This window comes from Sycon ciliatum, chromosome 5 (genome assembly GCF_964019385.1).
Source record: "Sycon ciliatum chromosome 5, ocSycCili1.1, whole genome shotgun sequence".
NCBI lineage: Eukaryota > Metazoa > Porifera > Calcarea > Leucosolenida > Sycettidae > Sycon > Sycon ciliatum.
The window spans coordinates 15,860,863-15,879,052 of NC_088647.1; the positions used below are offsets into that span (position 1 = coordinate 15,860,863).

Sequence of the window (18,190 nt, forward strand, 5' to 3'; positions counted from 1 at the left end):
AAAAAATATGAAAAAGACCAAAAAGTAGGGATTCACTGGCCAGAAAAAGCCACTTCATAGCTGTGTGGTGTAGACCAGGCTGAATAGTGGCGGTCAATTCTTCAGCCTTGCAAGCTGTTGAATGGTGCAATCCCAGCACAAGTTGCTATGGCTTCTGCTGTAGCATCGCTATCATCACCTCTGGCGATGGGCGTCCAATGGTCCAATGGTGTGTGCGTGTGTGTGTGTGTGTGTGTGTGTGTGTGTCCCATATGGTGCAGTGGTGTGTGCAGCGATTTCCAATCGATAGGTTGCGGGTTCGATTCCCGACGATTATGGTCACACACGTCTTTCTTCTCTTTCTCAGCCTCTTCCTGACTTTTCTTTCATTCTCCTGGGTGGTTACCAACAGCCAGTGCATGGCGGAGTATGTGGTGTGATGTGTGTGTGCAGGGAAAAAAATAAAAAAGACCAAAAGTAGGGATTCACTGGCCAGAAAAAGCCACTTCATAGCTGTGTACGTGTGGTGTAGACCAGGCTGAATAGTGGCGGCCAATTCTTCAGCCTTGCAAGCTGTTGAATGGTACAATCCCAGCACAAGTTGCTATGGCTTCTGCTGTAGCATCGCTATCATCGCCTCCGGCGATGGGCGTCCAATGGTGTGTGTGTGTGTGGTGCGGGTGCGTGTGACATTACTGATTAGAGAGGTGCCGGAGTACGATTTTTCGTCCAAAATCCGTAGAGGCGCTACGGATTTTTTTATACGTCGTTTTCGAGCAGTGAAATGTTCCGGAGTACGTAACTATTACTTATCTCTTTGCCGTCATTGCCTAGGTTACGAACGCAAACACGTCATATTCCTGCGCTATGCCTTTTTTATTTTGAAATTTTGACAATTTTGTACTGAAATCAAAACTTCCCGCGGAAAATCGATGTACAATGCTTTCAAAATACAGTATTAGTAATGCTTTTTAGTAATGCTTTTTGTTTGTATCAAAATAATCATGTCTTGTATTAGTCCCCTTGCTCTGGGCCGATGTTATTACCGGGGCCGGGGAGGGCCTAGGCCTGGGGTCCTGGATGACGAAGTAAAGGCAAGGATATTAAAAAAAAAGTATGGGTCTTGGTATGAGCAGATCTCACTGCACTGGGCGTCTGGTATGATAGAGGGACGAGGATCAGGAAGAGGGTCTATAATGGGGTATTCACACGACAGGCAAATCCACGTGCACCGGAAAGTTGCTATGGTATTTTACCTGTGAACGAGAAAAGTGCCTGAACTTGAGTGAAAGTAGCTGAAAAGTGAAAGCGAGCTGGGCATGGCCCGGGGGCCCACTTTCACGATAATCGTGGCGTGCACGAGTACAATTACACCAAAAAGCGCGAAACAAGACTTGATTTTTTACGTGGCTCTTGTAGAGCATGATAATCAGGGAGTAGTACAATACTACTCCCTGATGATAATTATCGTGTGTGCGTTTTGAAAATTTGAAATACCCATGGCTACTGGTCGGTGAAGCATTCAAAAATGCAAACGTGCCTGTCGTCAGCTGGTCGTCGAGTGCAGCTGTGTGAATCCACGTCCCCAGACTCCCCACCCGGTACCCCCGGTACCGGTACCCACACAGTCACTTTTAATTTTCTCGTATGTCACCATGGTCACTCCCTGCAACTTACTTTCCGGTGCACGTGGCCACGGCCACGTGGATTTGCCTGTCGTGTGAATACCCCATAAAAGTCTACATGACAAGATCAAAAAGTGCATGACAAATTTATAATGTGGTTTTTTGCACTCTTGTCTCGACTTGAGAATAATACGAGTACTCGAGTATACGGTATCTTTTCAAATGATCACGTGAAAAGCGCATATCGGGCAGCTCAGGTGTACGGTGAAGATCCTCAACCGGTTCACACGTTCACGCGCCCTCGCTTTGCGCATTGCAGGCAGCCAGTTGAACTGTTTCCACCACATTTGCGTTTTGTCAGGCCGAAGTTGGTTCGTTTTGGGGCAGTTGTCTTCCTGACTAAAGGCTCGCAACGGATACATACACTGCTGACTGAGTGAAGACATTTTCGTAATGGGTGGAAGCAAATGCTTCGCCCTTCTTGGGCTGTGTGTTATGGCTGCCCTGGCCACAGCGGACAAAGGAAACTATCTACTTGGACGGGGAATGTTTGATATGACAGGTCCCGCTGGTGAAATCAATTTCGTAAGTACATGAGTGTACATGTAATCATTTGATAGGCCATATACACTAACGAACCATCGCCATATCGTCCACAAAGCCAAGGGAACACGGTTTAGGCATTCCTTTATGGTGATATTCAGGGGCTCTTCCTTATCCCGCCATTTGTTGCAAGAATTTTAACCTGCAATTTATAATTTGCGCAACGAAATTGAAGATCACCGCAAGAGCAACACTGTTTCCTGCTGTGTGTGTGTGTGTGTGTGTGTTGCAGATGGGATATGGCAACCCGGCGCAGACTGGAGAAGGAATCCACACGCGCCAGTTCTCACGTGCATTCATCATCGTCGATGCCGCCACCGAGCAACGCACCCTCTTTGTTAGCATTGACGGCTGCATGGCGTCACACGTCGTCACCACAAAAGTAAGAGAGGATGGAAGTCCTCGGCCTGGGTTGATCTTAGTCACAAATGTGTAAAAAAAGAGAAGAGAGCAAAACTAAGGGTTTCTGTCGCAGCAACATTCCTGGATTAGTCCGTGCACAATTTTTCCTTGTTTTGGTTTACTTGACTCGGCTGCAGAAGGGTCGCTTGGTCAGGCTCTGGCTTGTTCTAAGTGTGGCCAGGCAGGCATGCATGCATGTATGCCCAACGTTGCCACGTCTTTATTCGTGCTACAGCAGACCCAGCACTCTCAGGGCCACAGTCCACAGATCTCTTATATTCGCAAACTAGTCTGATAAGCAAGCTCCATAAAAAACATACTGTAAGAGTTGCGTCTCTTACAGGGCACAGAGGCTAGCGTTTTAATGAGAAAGAATCCATCGTTGACTCCAGAGGCGTTACTTATACGTAATTCCTCTCTACCGTGGAAAGGGAAGCCGTGCATGTGCTGAAAGGGTCATTAAACTTTGTGCCCCGCTTAGGGGCCCGGCTGTAAATATTGAACTTGTAGTGTGTACATCATCAGGACTCCGTAGGCACAATTTCTGCTCATCTGCACTGATTCGACCTTCTCTGAGTGCTCGTTCATCTTTGGTCTTCGATTGTTTGTTTATTGCTGTATGTGTTGTTGTTGTGCTTAGGCTTTGCTGGAGCTGGAGAAGCTGTATGGCAATCTGTACCGTGCTGAGAACACCATCATCAGCGGTACTCACACCCACTCTGCACCGGCCGGTTTCTTCCAGTACGTTCTCTACGACATCACCAGCGTCGGCATCGTGCCCCAGGCCATCGATGCCTACGTGAAAGGTGGGGGCGGCTGCTGTCCTGTTTCTTATTCACGTTCCGTATACAAGTGTACCCGCATGTTGCTAAACCTTCGGACACATACAATACCGATCTTATGGCCACAGCATATACATTTGTATTGTCGTAATAACCCAATCAGGTCATCAGCCAATATAGTTGATCCAAGTATCCATTCAGCCCCACACTAGGCTTTTCCGGATTATGCGTTTTTTTCTTGGTCTAAAATGGAAATGGAAAGTGTTTTGAAAAACCCCTATAAATCAAATTTTTTTATAAAGAAAATACAAAAATTTACCCAAAAAGGCAGCAGCAGTTATAAAGGCCGATTCATACTTCATTTCGCGCACCGGAAACGCATCGCATCGCGAGAAAGTTGATCTGAGCTCAACTATTTCACGTACGGGAAAGCCATCGTGCGACGGTCGCGCTATGACTTTCCCATACGGGAAATGAAGTATGAATCGGCCTTTAGCGATACAAAATAGCTGAATAAGGATTATGATTTGATTAGACCGCGTACACAAAGAGCCAGTTAGCAGACAAACAACATTCCATTCATTGATATTAGTGACAAGCGTACACAAATATGACAGTTGTTGTACAAACAACATCGATGTGTGCAGCGGGTATCTTGCTGTCATAGTAGACATTGCAGCTCTCGCGCGCGCTCATGAGGGGAACACGTTCACCCAACATGACGTAACTTCTAGTGGTTCGTCATGTCATCGGGGCTGCCCAGCCCGATGGGACACATGTGCAGGGGATGTCAAGAGATCTTGTACTGCCGGCAGATTATGTTCACATTTCATACAGCGATGTAATGCACCTGGCTGCCCCGAAAACCGCCTTCAAGTATTAGCTGCATCTGACTTCAAGAGGTGTTTGGATTGTTTGTTCTCACACAGGTATTGTGCGCTCAGTGCAGATTGCTCACGAGAACTTGCAGCCCGGCAACATCCTGATGAGCTCTGGTATCCTGCTGAATGCCAGCATCAACCGCAGTCCAAGCTCCTACCTGGATAACCCAGCCGAAGAGCGTGCACGGTAGGTTGTTTCAGTGCCGGCTCTGTTGTGCGGGTGGCTGGGCGAGAGCCAGCATGCGAGAACCCTCCCTTTGCTGGCTCTGGCGTGAAGCGTGTAATCGCTTGGAAATAATAATGTTGTATTCACGTCCGCGAAGGTCTCTACGGATTCAGTGCAGCCATAGGTGAAGTGTATTGAATTTTCACGATTCCATTTGGTTGGAAATGTGTTCTGATCCACCATCTTACCAATTTTACTCTTTGCTTATTGTTGCTGCTGTTTTAACCTGGTTTAGGTATGATGCCAATACTGACAACCTGATGACTCTTCTCAAGTTGGTCGGCGCTGACGGCAAGCCCCTGGGTATGATCAAGTAAGTTGTTGGCAGCATGCTGTGCATATGCTCAGCGTTCTACTGTATTTGTATACATGTATCACAGCGCATTTGTTTGTTGTAAGAGACGCTAAAAGGTTTGCTGCTGTTGTTTGCTGCTGTTGTTTGCTGCTGTTGTTTGCTGCTGTTGTTTGCTGCTGTTGCTGTTATGCAGCTGGTTTGCCGTGCACTGCACCAGCATGAACCATAGCAACCGTCACATCAGCAGTGACAACAAGGGGTATGCTTCACTGCTCTTTGAGGAGGAGATGAACGAGGGTGCTCTTCCCGGTCAGGTAGGCCTCTACCCAGCTCTATTCCACATGGCTGCTCTCTGTGAAACTCGCGGCTCCTAGGTGCACCATTGTCTCTCTCTCTCTCTCTCTCTCTCTCTCTCTCTCTCTCTCTCTCTCTCTCTCTCTCTCTCTCTCTCTCTCTCTCTCTCTCTCTCTCTCTCTCTCTCTCTCTCTCTGTGTGTGTGTGTGTCTCTGTTTCTCTCTCTGTGTATCTGTATCTGTTTGTCTCGCTCACTCCCTCACCCAACATCATCCTCCCGCAAATTCTAACAATACGGAGCATGTTCACAATGTGCTTTTTGCCTGTGTACGTTTCGTGTCGCTGTTTCCTGCAGGGTGACTTTGTCGCAGCCTTTGCTCAGACCAATTTGGGCGATGTGTCCCCTAACACGCGAGGCCCACACTGCATGGACACGGGTCTGCCGTGTGAGAAGAACCACAGTACTTGTGGAGGACGTGTGAGTTGCCTGCTTGTCACTGCTCCGAGTTTCACCGTGTATACATTCTCTCTGCGATTCGTGCATGCTTCTGACAGCAACCAATGAATCTGTGTTCTCTCTTTTTCTCAGCGTCGGCGATGTGTTCTGACTGTCTTCTTGGTTTGTTTGCTTGACTGCAGACTGAGCTGTGTGCTGCAAGTGGTCCAGGTGTGGATATGACAGACAGTACTCGTATCATTGGAGAGAGACAGTTTGTCAAGGCCAAGGTAACTAGAGATGTATATAGAGCGCTCTCACATCTTTGTCATGTGACCCATGTATGCTCAGGGTTTTTTATTATTTATTTTATTTATTTTACTGGGGTGTTTCCCCCAGACCGATGGCTATGGTCTTCTTACAGGAGTCCCGGTTGAGTAGAGTGGGAACCAACATGGTTGCCCTGTGTGGTCATGTGACAGCGGTAGATGTGCAACAGCTCTATAGAGGAAGCTGTTGATTTATACAAACACACTGATATCCAGGCCTAGGTGTCCTGTGTAGCGTGCTTTGACGTGGCTGTGCTTCGGTTGCAGGCCATAATCGAGGGTCCCTGGTTCGAGTCCTGATGTGGACAGTCAATTTTCTCTTCAGGCTTTTCCTGTTTGCAACTTTTCCCCTGGAACTAATGAATACTGTGTTTGTGTGCATGTTAATTTGTGTTCTCAGGAGCTGTACAAGAGTGCCAATATCAAGCTTGAGGGCCCCATCGCCTTCCGTCATAGCTACATTGACATGACCAATCAGACCGTGGAGCACAATGGCGACAAGGTAGGGTGGCGAGCAGCACTCGTTCTCCGAGAAAAGACGTCATCCTCAATCTTCACCCGGGCGGCTGATGACGTCGCCCAGTGACCTGTATTCTGTGGGCTAATGTTTGTGTGTGTGTGTGAATCATAACAATTTAATACTGTTGCCCCCCCCCCCCCATCAACACATGCATACACTGTGTCGCTTCCTCAGCTGCTTTTCGGCACGGAGGCAGGAATTACCACACAATGCCGTTGATCTCCCTCCCGCCTTGTCGCTTCCCGTCTTTCTGCGCAGGATGGGAATCAACGATACAGAATATGTCCTTGCTCCGCTTTGGTTGTGTACTGTCCAGTTTTTGCTTGTCTGTCTCATTTCGCTGGCTTGCTCTGCCCTTCATGTATGTCCACTGCTGTATCGTTCTCTCTCTCTCTCTCTCTCTCTCTCTCTCTCTCTCTCTCTCTCTCTCTCTCTCTCTCTCTCTCTCTCTCTCTCTCTCTCTCTCCCTGTCTTATCTGCAGGTCCAAACCTGCAAGGCTGCCATGGGTTACAGCTTCGCAGCTGGCACCACCGACGGACCAGGAGCTTTCGACTTCACACAAGGTGCGTGTGTGTGTGAGCCATAATGGGTTAGAGTAGTTGTACTGGCCACTCTTGTCTGTATATTTCACAACTTTTGTACTGAACATGCATTTTGTCCCTATTTGGTTACAGGCTAGGTGGTATTTCCTGTGTATAGAGCTTTTTCCTTAAAGGTCCTTCGTAAGCTATAGAGCTTCTTCAAGGTGAGACCAAACGAACTAGAATGGCGCTCCGCCTGATGCCTGACACTCGAGTCAGAGCAGTTGCCAGGAAGCCCTTTCATGGCTTGGGCGAAAATAACAAGCTTCAGAGATGGCTCCAAGCGCTGTGTTTTGACATACAACATGTTCACCCCCCCCCCCCCCCGACTGATGCCCTCGCGCCGAGATTGTGGTGAACAGGTCGCATGTCAAAACACAGCGCTTGGAGGTGGATCACCATTCTAGTCCATTGGTCTCACCTCGAAGAAGCTGTATAGCTTACGAAGGACCTTTTAATGACATTTCACATAGCTGTGTGTGTTGTGACACTACTGGACCACTTCTATGAACTGCAGGTACCGTCAAGGGCAACCCATTCTGGACTGCCATCAGCGCTCTGATGAAAAGCCCCTCCGCCGAGCAGAAAAAGTGCCAGCACCCCAAACCCATTCTGGTCGACACCGGCGAGATGTTCACGCCGTTCCCCTGGCAGCCCGCTGTCGTCCCCATTCAGCTCGTCCAGGTCGGTCAGCTGCTGATCGTGTCCGTGCCCGGTGAGTTCACCACCATGGCTGGACGGCGTCTGCGCCAGGCCATCAAGAAGGTGGTCGTCTCACACGGCTGGGGAGAGAACACCACGGTTGTCATCGCCGGTCTCTCCAACCTCTACTCCAGTTACATTGTCACTTATGAAGAGTATCAGGTGAGTGGTGTATGGGTGTGTGGGTAGCCAAGACTGGGTTCACTGCTGACAAATTTCCACTTTTAAAAGCGACATCATGCCATGCCGGGCTAAACTTGTAAATTCTTCGAGCCTGCAAGCTGTCGACCGGCGCGATCCCGGCACCAGTCGCTTAGTCTAACATAGCGTGTTTGCTGTAGAAGGGCATGGTGCTGGACTGTCACTGGACTGAAGTGTGTGTGTGTGTGAATGGTGTAACCCCAGCACAAGTTGCTATGTCTAACATAGCTGTTCGCTTCCGCGGTGGGCATGTCTGAGGTGTGTGTGTGTGCACGCGTGTGTGTCACTGTGTGTGTGTGCGTGTGTGCGCAAGCCTTACACTCAGTGCTGTACCACGTGACGGCGTGTTCTGTAAGCTCCTGCTGTGAGTGCAGTGCGAGGGTTTGGCTGACAATGACAAGTCTTTTGAAGTGCTAGTGATAATGGGTTAGGTGCAGATATCTATGTGCTTGATGTAGTGATAATGGGTTAGGTGCTTGATGTAGTGATAATGGGTTAGGTGCTTGATGTAGTGATAATGGGTTTTGTGCGGAGCTACATGCTGACACTGTTACCTTACAGTAGTTGTTAGCGAGGATGGGATGTAGTTCTCCTGAAGTGGTATTGGTATTGGCTTCTGTGTGAACTGGGTGCTGACACTTAACTTGTTGTTAGCACCTTCCGCCAGGATGGATGTAATTCTCGCAGTTTGCTTGCTGTCAGCTATTTCCTTTCAAGTATGACTGTAGGTGCCTGGCAGAGGTAATTTTCAGGCAGGATGGCTTGTTACTTGGTCAACTATTGTTCAGCTGCCTCCTATCCTGCCGTACCGTCGTTCTTATTTTCATTTGTTAGTCTATGCACGGTTGAGTCACCGTGTAGACATTGGCATGCTATGCTTGGTGAAATTCTAACCTGTTCGTTCTTGGGCACTCCGTTCTTCGGGGCCCGGCAGTGCTGTACCGCGAATTTGTTCTGCTGAACTTGGGGTACTAGTAATTCTCGTATTCTTTTGTTTGTGTCTTTCCTTCACCCCAGGCTCAGCGTTATGAGGCTGCCTCCACCCTGTATGGTGAACATACACTCCAAGCTTACATCAACCAATTTGAGCGTCTCGCCACCGACCTGGCCACGGTATGCACTCACATTCTGCTGTTCTGTTTGCAAGATTGTTGAGGAGGGCAACCCCGTGGGCTTGACATGTTCTGTATCACTCACGCTCTCTCTGTATCTCTCTCCCTCTCTCATTTTCTCTCTCTCTCTCTCTCTCTCTCTCTCTCTCTCTCCCCTCCCCAGTTGTCTATGTGCAGTTGCCAGTTGATTATTAATTTATTATGTTCTGTGTGTGCATGGCCTCTGTGCATCTCTTGATTATGACCTCTTCTGTGTGTGTGCGTGTGTGTGCAACAGGATGCCAAAACCGAGTCCTTGCCAATGCCCCCGTTGGACGTGTCTACCACCTGGGACTACCCCTTCCCCGTACTGCTGGACACTGCTCCTGGTAAGGCCCACATTGGTGACGTCATCCAGGATGTCAAGACTGCGTACAAGGCTGTAAGTTGTGGTGTTGTGCTGCAATGCAAGTTTTCTACTGATTTGTACTGCAGCGACGCGCGTAATAGGCAACTCACAAGACAGGCAAATCCACATGCACTGGACCGTTGCTATGGTATTTCACCTGTGAACGAGAAAAGTGGCTGCAAAGTGCAAGCACGCTGGGGCGCACTTTCACGATAATCGGGTCCGGGTCTGTGCCCCGGATGATGCATTTTATTTTCTCATGCTACTGATATTTGGCTAGAATGATGTGGCAACACTGGCCTACCCACCACATAACCGTACTGTAGTGTAGTGTTTTGCTATGCTATGCTATGCTATGGTGAGAAAGGGGTACTCTAGTGTAGTGTTTTGCTATGCTGTGCTATGGTGAGAAAGGGGTACTCTAGTGTAGTGTTTTGCTATGCTATGCTGTGCTATGGTCAGAAAGGGGTACTCTAGTGTAGTGTTTTGCTGTGCTATGCTGTGCTATGGTCAGAAAGGGGTACTCTAGTGTAGTGTTTTGCTATGCTATGCTGTGCTATGGTCAGAAAGAGGCCTACTGTAGGTCAACAAATATTCGGCACATATTAATTTTCGCCTATCTTCGGCCTGGTCATGTTTAGCCGAAAAATTTGTTTTGCAAGGTTCAGTGTGACAGTGTATACAGGCGGCAGCAGTACAGGCGGAAAATTTGATGCGGCCGAAATGGGCTTTAGCCCTGGGAGGCCGAAGATTTGTAGACTTTCAGTACCCACCACATACTGTACTGTAGTTTGCTGTAGTACAATGAACTTTGCTATGTTCAGAGGGAATGCAAACCCGGAAGTTGTTATTTTTTATCGACTTCCGACGTCAAGCCCAGTAGGAGAAGAAGTGTTGCTACCGTTGTTGTCAATGATTGTGACCTGTGTGTGTGTGTGTATGTGTGTGCGTGGCACATCCTGCTGCTGTTCTGCGTAGGGTGAGGTGGTGGCTGCATCATTCCACGCCGGTAACCCGCGTAACAACCTGATGGTAAGCACTGTCTGTGTGTGGCATGCTCTCCTCACTCTGCTGCTAACCGTCCACACTCATTGTAGCTGTTACAGTCCATTTCAAAACTATAGACGCGTACCTAGGCAAAAACCGTTATGCCAGCATCTATACCACATAAAATCTGTGATCACTTTGTGCATAAATTTTTCCAAATTGGGCGTCTGTTATCCAATCTGTTATCCAATCGTTTAAGAAACTATATGAGAGTAATTGTGGAGCGGTTCTGAGCAATATTCCGAAAACTATTGTCAAAAGGTTCCAGCCAAATTTGAAATATTTCAAAAACCCTACACATCTATAGTTTTGAAATGGACTGTAGTGCTAGCAAGACTACATAATCCCCAAGAGTGTGCAACTCCAGCTATGCGGTCTGCTGTGACAGAACTTCACATCACCTGACAAACTCGCACACATTGTTCGCACCACATGTATCCTAGATGCAGGGTTGCTTTGGGTTCAACTCTCCTGTGGTCGCGTTGCACTATTTTCCAACGTAGCCTTTTGAACCATGTCGCGTGCTGTGAAGTGTTGCCGTTGCAGCACTGGTTAGAGGTTGTTCAGGCAGTTGCACACACTCTTGGGGGTTATGTACTCTTGGTAGTATAATTTAGTCCGTGAGTCTCTTGCTCTGGCTTTTGCCTCCTATGGTGTCCTAGTCCAAACACCTGGGTGGACTTGTGTATACTTTTACGACAGCCGTTCATGTGTTGACACAATTCACCCAGATATGCTTGCTTGGTGGGGTTTTTTCCAACATTGCCCTCGTTCGCCCCGCTGGTGTGCTTCGCCGAAGCGAGTGTGAGAATGTTTGCAGCCCATGCCTGAGATCCTTTGTGGAGACATGCCTTGCTCCTTGCTTATGCTGCTTTCGTGTGCGGTGCTAAATAGCGGGAAAAAGACCGCAGCATATATATTGCGGTCGAGTGACCCGAAACGACGTATTAGTTCTGTGTGGCCTTAGGGTTAGCGTATTGATAGGGCTCTTATGGCACACTTCGTCCGCTGCTGCCATTGCGTGGGTTTAATTCTCATGTCTATTGTGTGCGTCTGTTTGTGTGTATGATCTGTTGTGGTGGTGGTGCTATGCTGTTTCTGTAGACCAATGCCACCTTCTTGACTGTTGAGGTTGCCGTTGGCCCTAACAAATGGAAGGTCATTCGCTCTGATGGCAACTGGGATACGCTGTAAGTTCTAAGTGGGCATGAACAACAATAACTGTAAAACTCACTGTGTGTATGAACGTTTGCAGTGCATTGTGTGTGCTGTCAACGGGCATTTATTCCCGGAGCTATGCAAAGATGGTACTTGATGGTGTCTCATCGCTTTTGCGTGTGTACGTGTGTCCCATATGGTGCAGTGGTAGGTGCAGCGATTTCCAATTGATAGGTTGCGGGTTCGATTCCCGACGATTATGGTCACACACGTCTTTCTTCTCTTTCTCAGACTCCTCCTGACTTTCTTTCATTCTCCTGGGTGGTTACCAACAGCCAGTGTATGCCAGAGTATGTGGTGTGATGTGTGCGTGGGAAAAAAATGAAAAAAGACCAAAAAGTAGGAATTCGCTGGCTAAAAAAAGCCACTTCATAGCTGTGTGGTGGTAGACCAGGCTGAATAGTGGCGGTCAATTCTTCAGTCTTGCAAGCTGTTGAATGGTGCCATCCCAGCACAAGTTGCTATGGCTTCTGCTGTAGCTTCGCTATCATCACCTCTGGCGATGGGTGTCAAAATGGTGCGTGTTATGGGCTGGCACGTGCCACGTGGGCAACTGTGTTTACATGAGGCGTTTCAGCCCGCGTCAAGGTTCAACCTGCCATGAACACGGATTGACTGGAGCGTTTACATGACGCATTGCGCTTGACCCGGTTTGAAATCGTACTACCGTACTTCTGTGCGTATCTCGCGCCAGGTTTGAACAGACAGGCAAATTTCGCACGAAAGCATTCACGTGACCAAACAGGACTCTAGAAGTGGACTTTTGGCGGCGTATCAGTAATTGACCCGGGTCAACTGTCTTCATGTAAATAGTTAACACCCACCTATTTTTTCCATCCTTCAGACTTTCAACCCGGGTTGAAAATTCTCGTGTAAACACAGCTTAAACCTACATTCACAACTGGCGGGTGTACGCGTGAAACCATGCGTTTTGTGGGTATTTTTGCTGGCTTTTGGGGTGTGTGCGTATGGAAGAGCAAATGGAAATTCCAACTTCTTCCATCGTTCAGTGCGTACCTTCGTACATGCCAGTACAATCATTTGTAGTACTCCCACTTGTGTGACCCCCCCCCCCCCCCCCCCCCTTGGCTAGAACCTGATAGAATCAAGAGTACATAACCAAGAGTGTGCAACTCGACGATCCCCCAGCCCATGGCGGAATTTTTTTTATGACACCAGTCTTTGTCGCGGCGGCGGTTTGGCTCACTGATGCCATCATGCGTAGCCAGAGATCAAAGTGCAACATTACAGCTACTGTAGTCGAAGCAGAACAACGGGCGATAGATCAATGTGTATTGAACCTGATGAACGCTCACCCTATCTAGAAAACAAGCGCGGGAAAGCATACGCACTTCATCATACTTCTGCCAAAGAATGACGCGATGAAAAATTCCGATGTGGGTGAACCCATCGCTGCTCAAGATAGGAGTTGCACACTCTTGGTTATGTACTCCTGATAGAATGCACGTGTGGTGAGGGCCCTCCGCTGACAGCTCTCTCATTTTAGTTGTCTCATACCCTTTCTTCGTAGATGTCATGTGTGTGCTGCTGCTGGTGTTGTTGTTGTTTCAAATCTTTATTCTCACAATAGCCTTGTTGTTCTTGTTGTTGTTAGCTTCCACTGGGAGAAAACGAACAAGGTCGACTCTCACAGCACAGCCACCATTGAGTGGCGCACTGCCCCCAACACACCTGCCGGTCTCTATCGTCTGCGTCACTTCGGCTACTACCATCCTTTCCTCCGCCATGCCAAGCCTTACAGTGGCACATCCAGTGAATTCCACATCGTTGCTGCTTGAATACAACTACAAATGCGGAGTGCTTTGTGAGCAATATTTTCAAAATTAGGTTGCCCGCTTTCTATTTTCATGTACGTTGAAATTTTGTATCTCCAGAACTGAGCTCACACTGCATTGTATATCTTAATACTTGAGAACGAACGTAATTCGTTGTATTGATATTTAATAGTTGCACGGGTGCATCACGTTTGTTGTTGGCCTGGGAAGTTGATGTATGAATCCTATTCATTTTCTGTCACTTCCATTCTCACTTTTATGCTCAGCTGTGGTCTTGGTACAGCAGAGTCGTGCGCCCAAGGACATTGTTTCCAAGCCTGGGGTATTCTTCGGCGCGCGACTGTACTGTTAGTCTGTGGTGTGACGTTTACAGTGGCATGACGGGGAAACGTTCATTGCCTTCTATGCCCTTCTCCTTGGTGTGATGCACGACACAAACGACAACAGCATAACAATATTATGCTGTTGTCGTTTGTGTAACCGAGTGCAGGCTACAGACTAGCGTTGCTAGCTGTTTCAGCATCTACAGACAGCACTGTATCAGGGTGAAAACCATTGCCATTAGAGAGGTTCGCATAACGATCTACGGAAAGTCTTACGGAAACTGCATGCGCATCTGGGTTCCGCCATACGGAGTTTTCAAATCACGTAGCTGCCCTTGGCAACTCCGAACGCGGCAGTGTACGACCTGGGGAGAGAGTCATAAATTTGTACCCCAATCCACTTACGGACAGCTACGTTATCAGAGCCCTATCTACGTAGACAACTTTCCGTAAGTGGAGTGCAAACTCGCGAATTCACGGGTTTTCCCCGCCCACTAACGTAAAGTTGCTCAACTTTACGTAGTGCGGAACCTCTCTATTGGCATGGCCCATAACCAACACAAGCAATGCCGTGCAAGTCTGCGATTATCCTATGATTGACCCAGCATGTTATGGGCACGAACCTTTCCCGGCACCTGTCCTGTAAACACCCCCGAGACGAAACTGAACAGAATGTCAAGCATAGTCCTTTTGGCTAATTGTCCAGACTCTGCGGAACATGGCACAACGATGAATCTAGTCTTTCAGACTACGGTTTCACTTCAACACACATTCCAGAAGAGCATTGTTTCTCACAACACGTGGCGTCGAACTCACGCACACACACACACACACACACACACACACACACACACACACACACACACACACACACTCTCTCTCTCTCTCTCTCCCAGGCGCCCAAATAGACATGGTATCAAAAGAATACGGTAAAAATCAATGGTTCTAGAAACTTGCATGGAACTAACACCCCTAAACGGCCGTGCTACCATCATGTAATGGCACTGCACTATCTGGTGGGTTTTCGGCTTTTGTTGCCTCTGCTGCTGCTGCCTCTGCTGCTGCTTCTGCTGGTGGTGGTGGTGGTGCTGCTGCTGCTGCTGCTGCTGCTTCTGCTGGTGGTGGTGGTGGTGGTGCTGCTGCTTCTGCTGGTGGTGGTGGTGGTGCTGCTGCTGCTGCTGCTGCTGCTGTTTTTGCTCCAGTCGCTTTCGATGGTTGTTGTGGCTGTTTTGGGTTGCGAGGCCAGCAAAGTGGCAGATTAGCGACGGAGAACTGTGACGGGTCCAGCACTAAGCCCACAAACTTGTCCTTGAACTCCGGCGTGCACTGGGTGAAGGATTGGGCAGTGAACTAAATGAAAGGAAACACACACACACACACAAGCAACACAAATCAACACACCGCCTATACAGTGTCATCGTGATGAGTGTACACACTAGACGAAATGGGTGCTTTATTTACCGAAAATCAAATTTTCACCAGTTGTAGTCATCGGGGTGCTGGGTTGAATGGTCTTGGTCCGAGGAAGCTGAGACGCTCCCTTCCTCCTTTATTTCCCAATCGAACTCTCGCACTTCCACCGAAACTGGGGGACTGCGCCCTACTAGATTGGGATTTGTATGCAAAAAGTCACTAAAAGCGCCGTTTCCTTCTTATAAAAGCACGGATGACCGCGATTGGCCCATTTGTTGTAGTCTTTTGGACGCTGAGTCGACTGGTTTTGGTCTGAAAAGGCTGCGATGCAGCGTTTGGCCCTTATTCCCAATCGAACACGGATGAGTAAGCAGTCACGTGCTCATGCGTACACCAGTCACCTGGTCAACGTGCCTGCGGGCTACAACTTTTACAGCGTTCCTGTCACTCGACATGAACCTTTGAACCTTTGAGTTGAACCTTGGTGCGAAAATAGAATACTTTTTGTAGAATAAGAATAAAGTCCCACATACATGCACAATCACACACATGCATATGCACGTGTGTGTATGTGTGTGTGTGTGTGTGTGTGCGTGCGCGTGAGTGTGCGCGCTGCGTGTGCGTGTGTGCACAGACACGTGTGCAATCACACACAGACACAGAAAAATGCATGAGGATGTGCACATGCACACACACTTTTACTTGCTCACTGCCAAAACTGGTCACGTGGGCCTCCCAGGAGAGGGGAGAGAGAGACTCAAAAGGAACCTTGGACATACACACCTCACCTCACACACACGAGCGCACGCACACACACACCACACACACACACAGACACACACACACACACGCACACACACACACACAGACACACACAAACAGCACCAAGGCCCCCCTCTGCTCAACTTACAGCCAACGGGTAGATGTTGTTGGCTTCGAGCAAAGAGAGCCACAGCTCGAGGCGACCGTACGCTGAGCCTATGACTGGGACTGCTGCCGGGCAGAACAGAGCATAGACTGTAGTGTTGGGGTCAGAGAGGACCGGCGAGCTGTCTCGCAGCTGCTTACTCCACTCGGGGAGGGACAGTTCTGGATTGACCTCTGGCAACTCAACCAGCTTACCTGCAAAGAAAAAACACACACACACACACATGCGCACGCACACACGCACACACACACACACACACACACACACCATTTTAGACCATTTTTGACGCCCATCGCCGAAGGTGATGATAGCGATGCTACAGCAGAAGGCATAGCAACTTGTGATACACATATACACACACACGCACATACACACACACACAAACACACACATACATACACACACACACATACACACACACAAACACACACATACATACACACACACACATACACACACACAAACACACACATACATACACACACACACACAGGCAGCAGCATATACATAATTATACAGACAGACAGACAGACAGACAGACAGACAGACAGACAGACAGACAGACAGACAGACAGACAGACAGACAGACTGACAGACAGACAGACAGACAAACATGAACCGCCTCTCTCATACATACAACAACCACAGACAACAACTGACCTTCGGCATCTCTTGCCACAAGCAAATGTACAATGCCAAACGGAGTGGGCAGCAGGCGTCGGTATATGTTCTCCGAGAGAAGATTAATTTTCCGACGTGACTCCGCTAATACACCCATGCGCATAGGCCATACTATTCCTTGGTCATCATACGCAAATGTATTTTCCTCCAAGATGCCACTTGCCTGGAGAGGAAAACAAAGCAGGTACAAAAGGGTTTGTGAATAACTGCATAAGGGGTCGTCCATAAATATCGAACTTTTTTCACAAAACGAAATAATTTCGTTATGGTGTGGGAGGGGGTTGACCAATTTCGTTTCAGAAAACATTGAAGCATGTACATATACATGGTCGCAGGAGCAGGTGTACACCTGCAACTTTTGTTGTATTTATAATATGCATGCATATGTCAACCTTTTTTTTACGTTCTGAGGGGGGGGGGGAGGGAGGGATTGGGTCCAAACTAAAATAATTCGTTTGGTGAAAAACGTTCGATAATTACGGACGGCCCCTAATGTATGTTGCATAGCAAGCAGCAATCACGAGCACCAACCTACGGTGACAGTTGAACGAAATCGATTCCGCACGTTGCATCCACCCTAGCCAATGCGTTATAACGTTGTGTGTAGAGGTGGATGTGCAGGACATAGCCCCCCCCCCCCCCCCCCCATATACCGTAATAACGCACTTATAAGCACATATAAGCACATGTGCTTATAGTTATAAGTGAATTCTTGCTACGAATCCAATTTTCAAAAATGAAAAAAATGAAAAGTTTCACCTAAACATGCATGCGCAAACAGAGTTCGTTTGCCAGAGTCTTTGTGTTTGACTAGGTCTTGTAGTGTCAGTTTCATGGTGCCTGTATGCTGTTTTCAGACTTTTATCCGTGATTGTGTCAAAGTGAGAATTTTGGTAGTGCTTCGCCTATAAGAGCATGCGCTTATAAATGAGAGTGCACTTATATCCGAATACAGGCACATGTGCCTATATGTGCACTACGGTCACAGCGACACATACATACACACACACACACACATATATACTCTGGCAAGGTACGTTCGGGCCTGATTGGAAATTTTTATTTCCATTGCTATCAGGTTCGGCCTCATTTTCTCTGTGCTGCGCTGATGAGTTCAAAAAGAACGAAACAGCATGCTGTCCGCAGATTGAGTATTTCGCTCCTGCTCTTGTAGCAGTTGAGCACTCTTGCGTGGGGTAGTGCCTTTGCTGTTTGCGTTATGCAGAGCTCACTGACTTGTCAGTTTGAGCACTCTGGCAAGGTACGTTCGGGCCTGATTGGAAATTTTTATTTCCATTGCTATCAGGTTCGGCCTCATTTTCTCTGTGCTGCGCTGATGAGTTCAAAAAGAACGAAACAGCATGCTGTCCGCAGATTGAGTATATATATATATATATAGAGGTAGGCGAACAAAATTTATATACACA

General features: G+C 48.1%; 2 protein-coding genes across 2 annotated transcripts in view; one reads left to right on the top strand and one right to left on the bottom strand.

Moving 5' to 3' along the window:
* The first annotated feature begins 1,905 nt into the window (after positions 1 to 1,905).
* On the top strand, positions 1,906 to 13,677 carry LOC135817810 (uncharacterized). Its single transcript, XM_065331077.1, has 16 exons — positions 1,906 to 2,189; positions 2,440 to 2,589; positions 3,250 to 3,415; positions 4,321 to 4,459; positions 4,734 to 4,811; positions 4,987 to 5,107; positions 5,443 to 5,565; positions 5,727 to 5,813; positions 6,253 to 6,354; positions 6,855 to 6,936; positions 7,472 to 7,818; positions 8,875 to 8,970; positions 9,247 to 9,390; positions 10,336 to 10,389; positions 11,509 to 11,594; positions 13,238 to 13,677. Exons 1-16 carry the CDS (start codon positions 2,058 to 2,060, stop codon positions 13,419 to 13,421), a joined length of 2,091 nt encoding a protein of 696 aa, XP_065187149.1. The 5' UTR covers positions 1,906 to 2,057; the 3' UTR covers positions 13,422 to 13,677.
* Positions 13,678 to 14,475: 798 nt separating this feature from the next.
* The window catches only part of LOC135817806 (uncharacterized), a 24,257-nt gene continuing 20,542 nt past the window's right edge, over positions 14,476 to 18,190 (bottom strand). The window contains exons 20-22 of the mRNA XM_065331074.1: positions 16,743 to 16,926; positions 16,065 to 16,276; positions 14,476 to 15,091 (exon numbers count right to left, since the gene is read on the bottom strand). Of these exons, the coding sequence (XP_065187146.1) occupies positions 14,714 to 15,091; positions 16,065 to 16,276; positions 16,743 to 16,926 (774 nt within the window). The 3' untranslated portion in view covers positions 14,476 to 14,713. The remainder of the gene's footprint in view (positions 15,092 to 16,064; positions 16,277 to 16,742; positions 16,927 to 18,190) is intronic.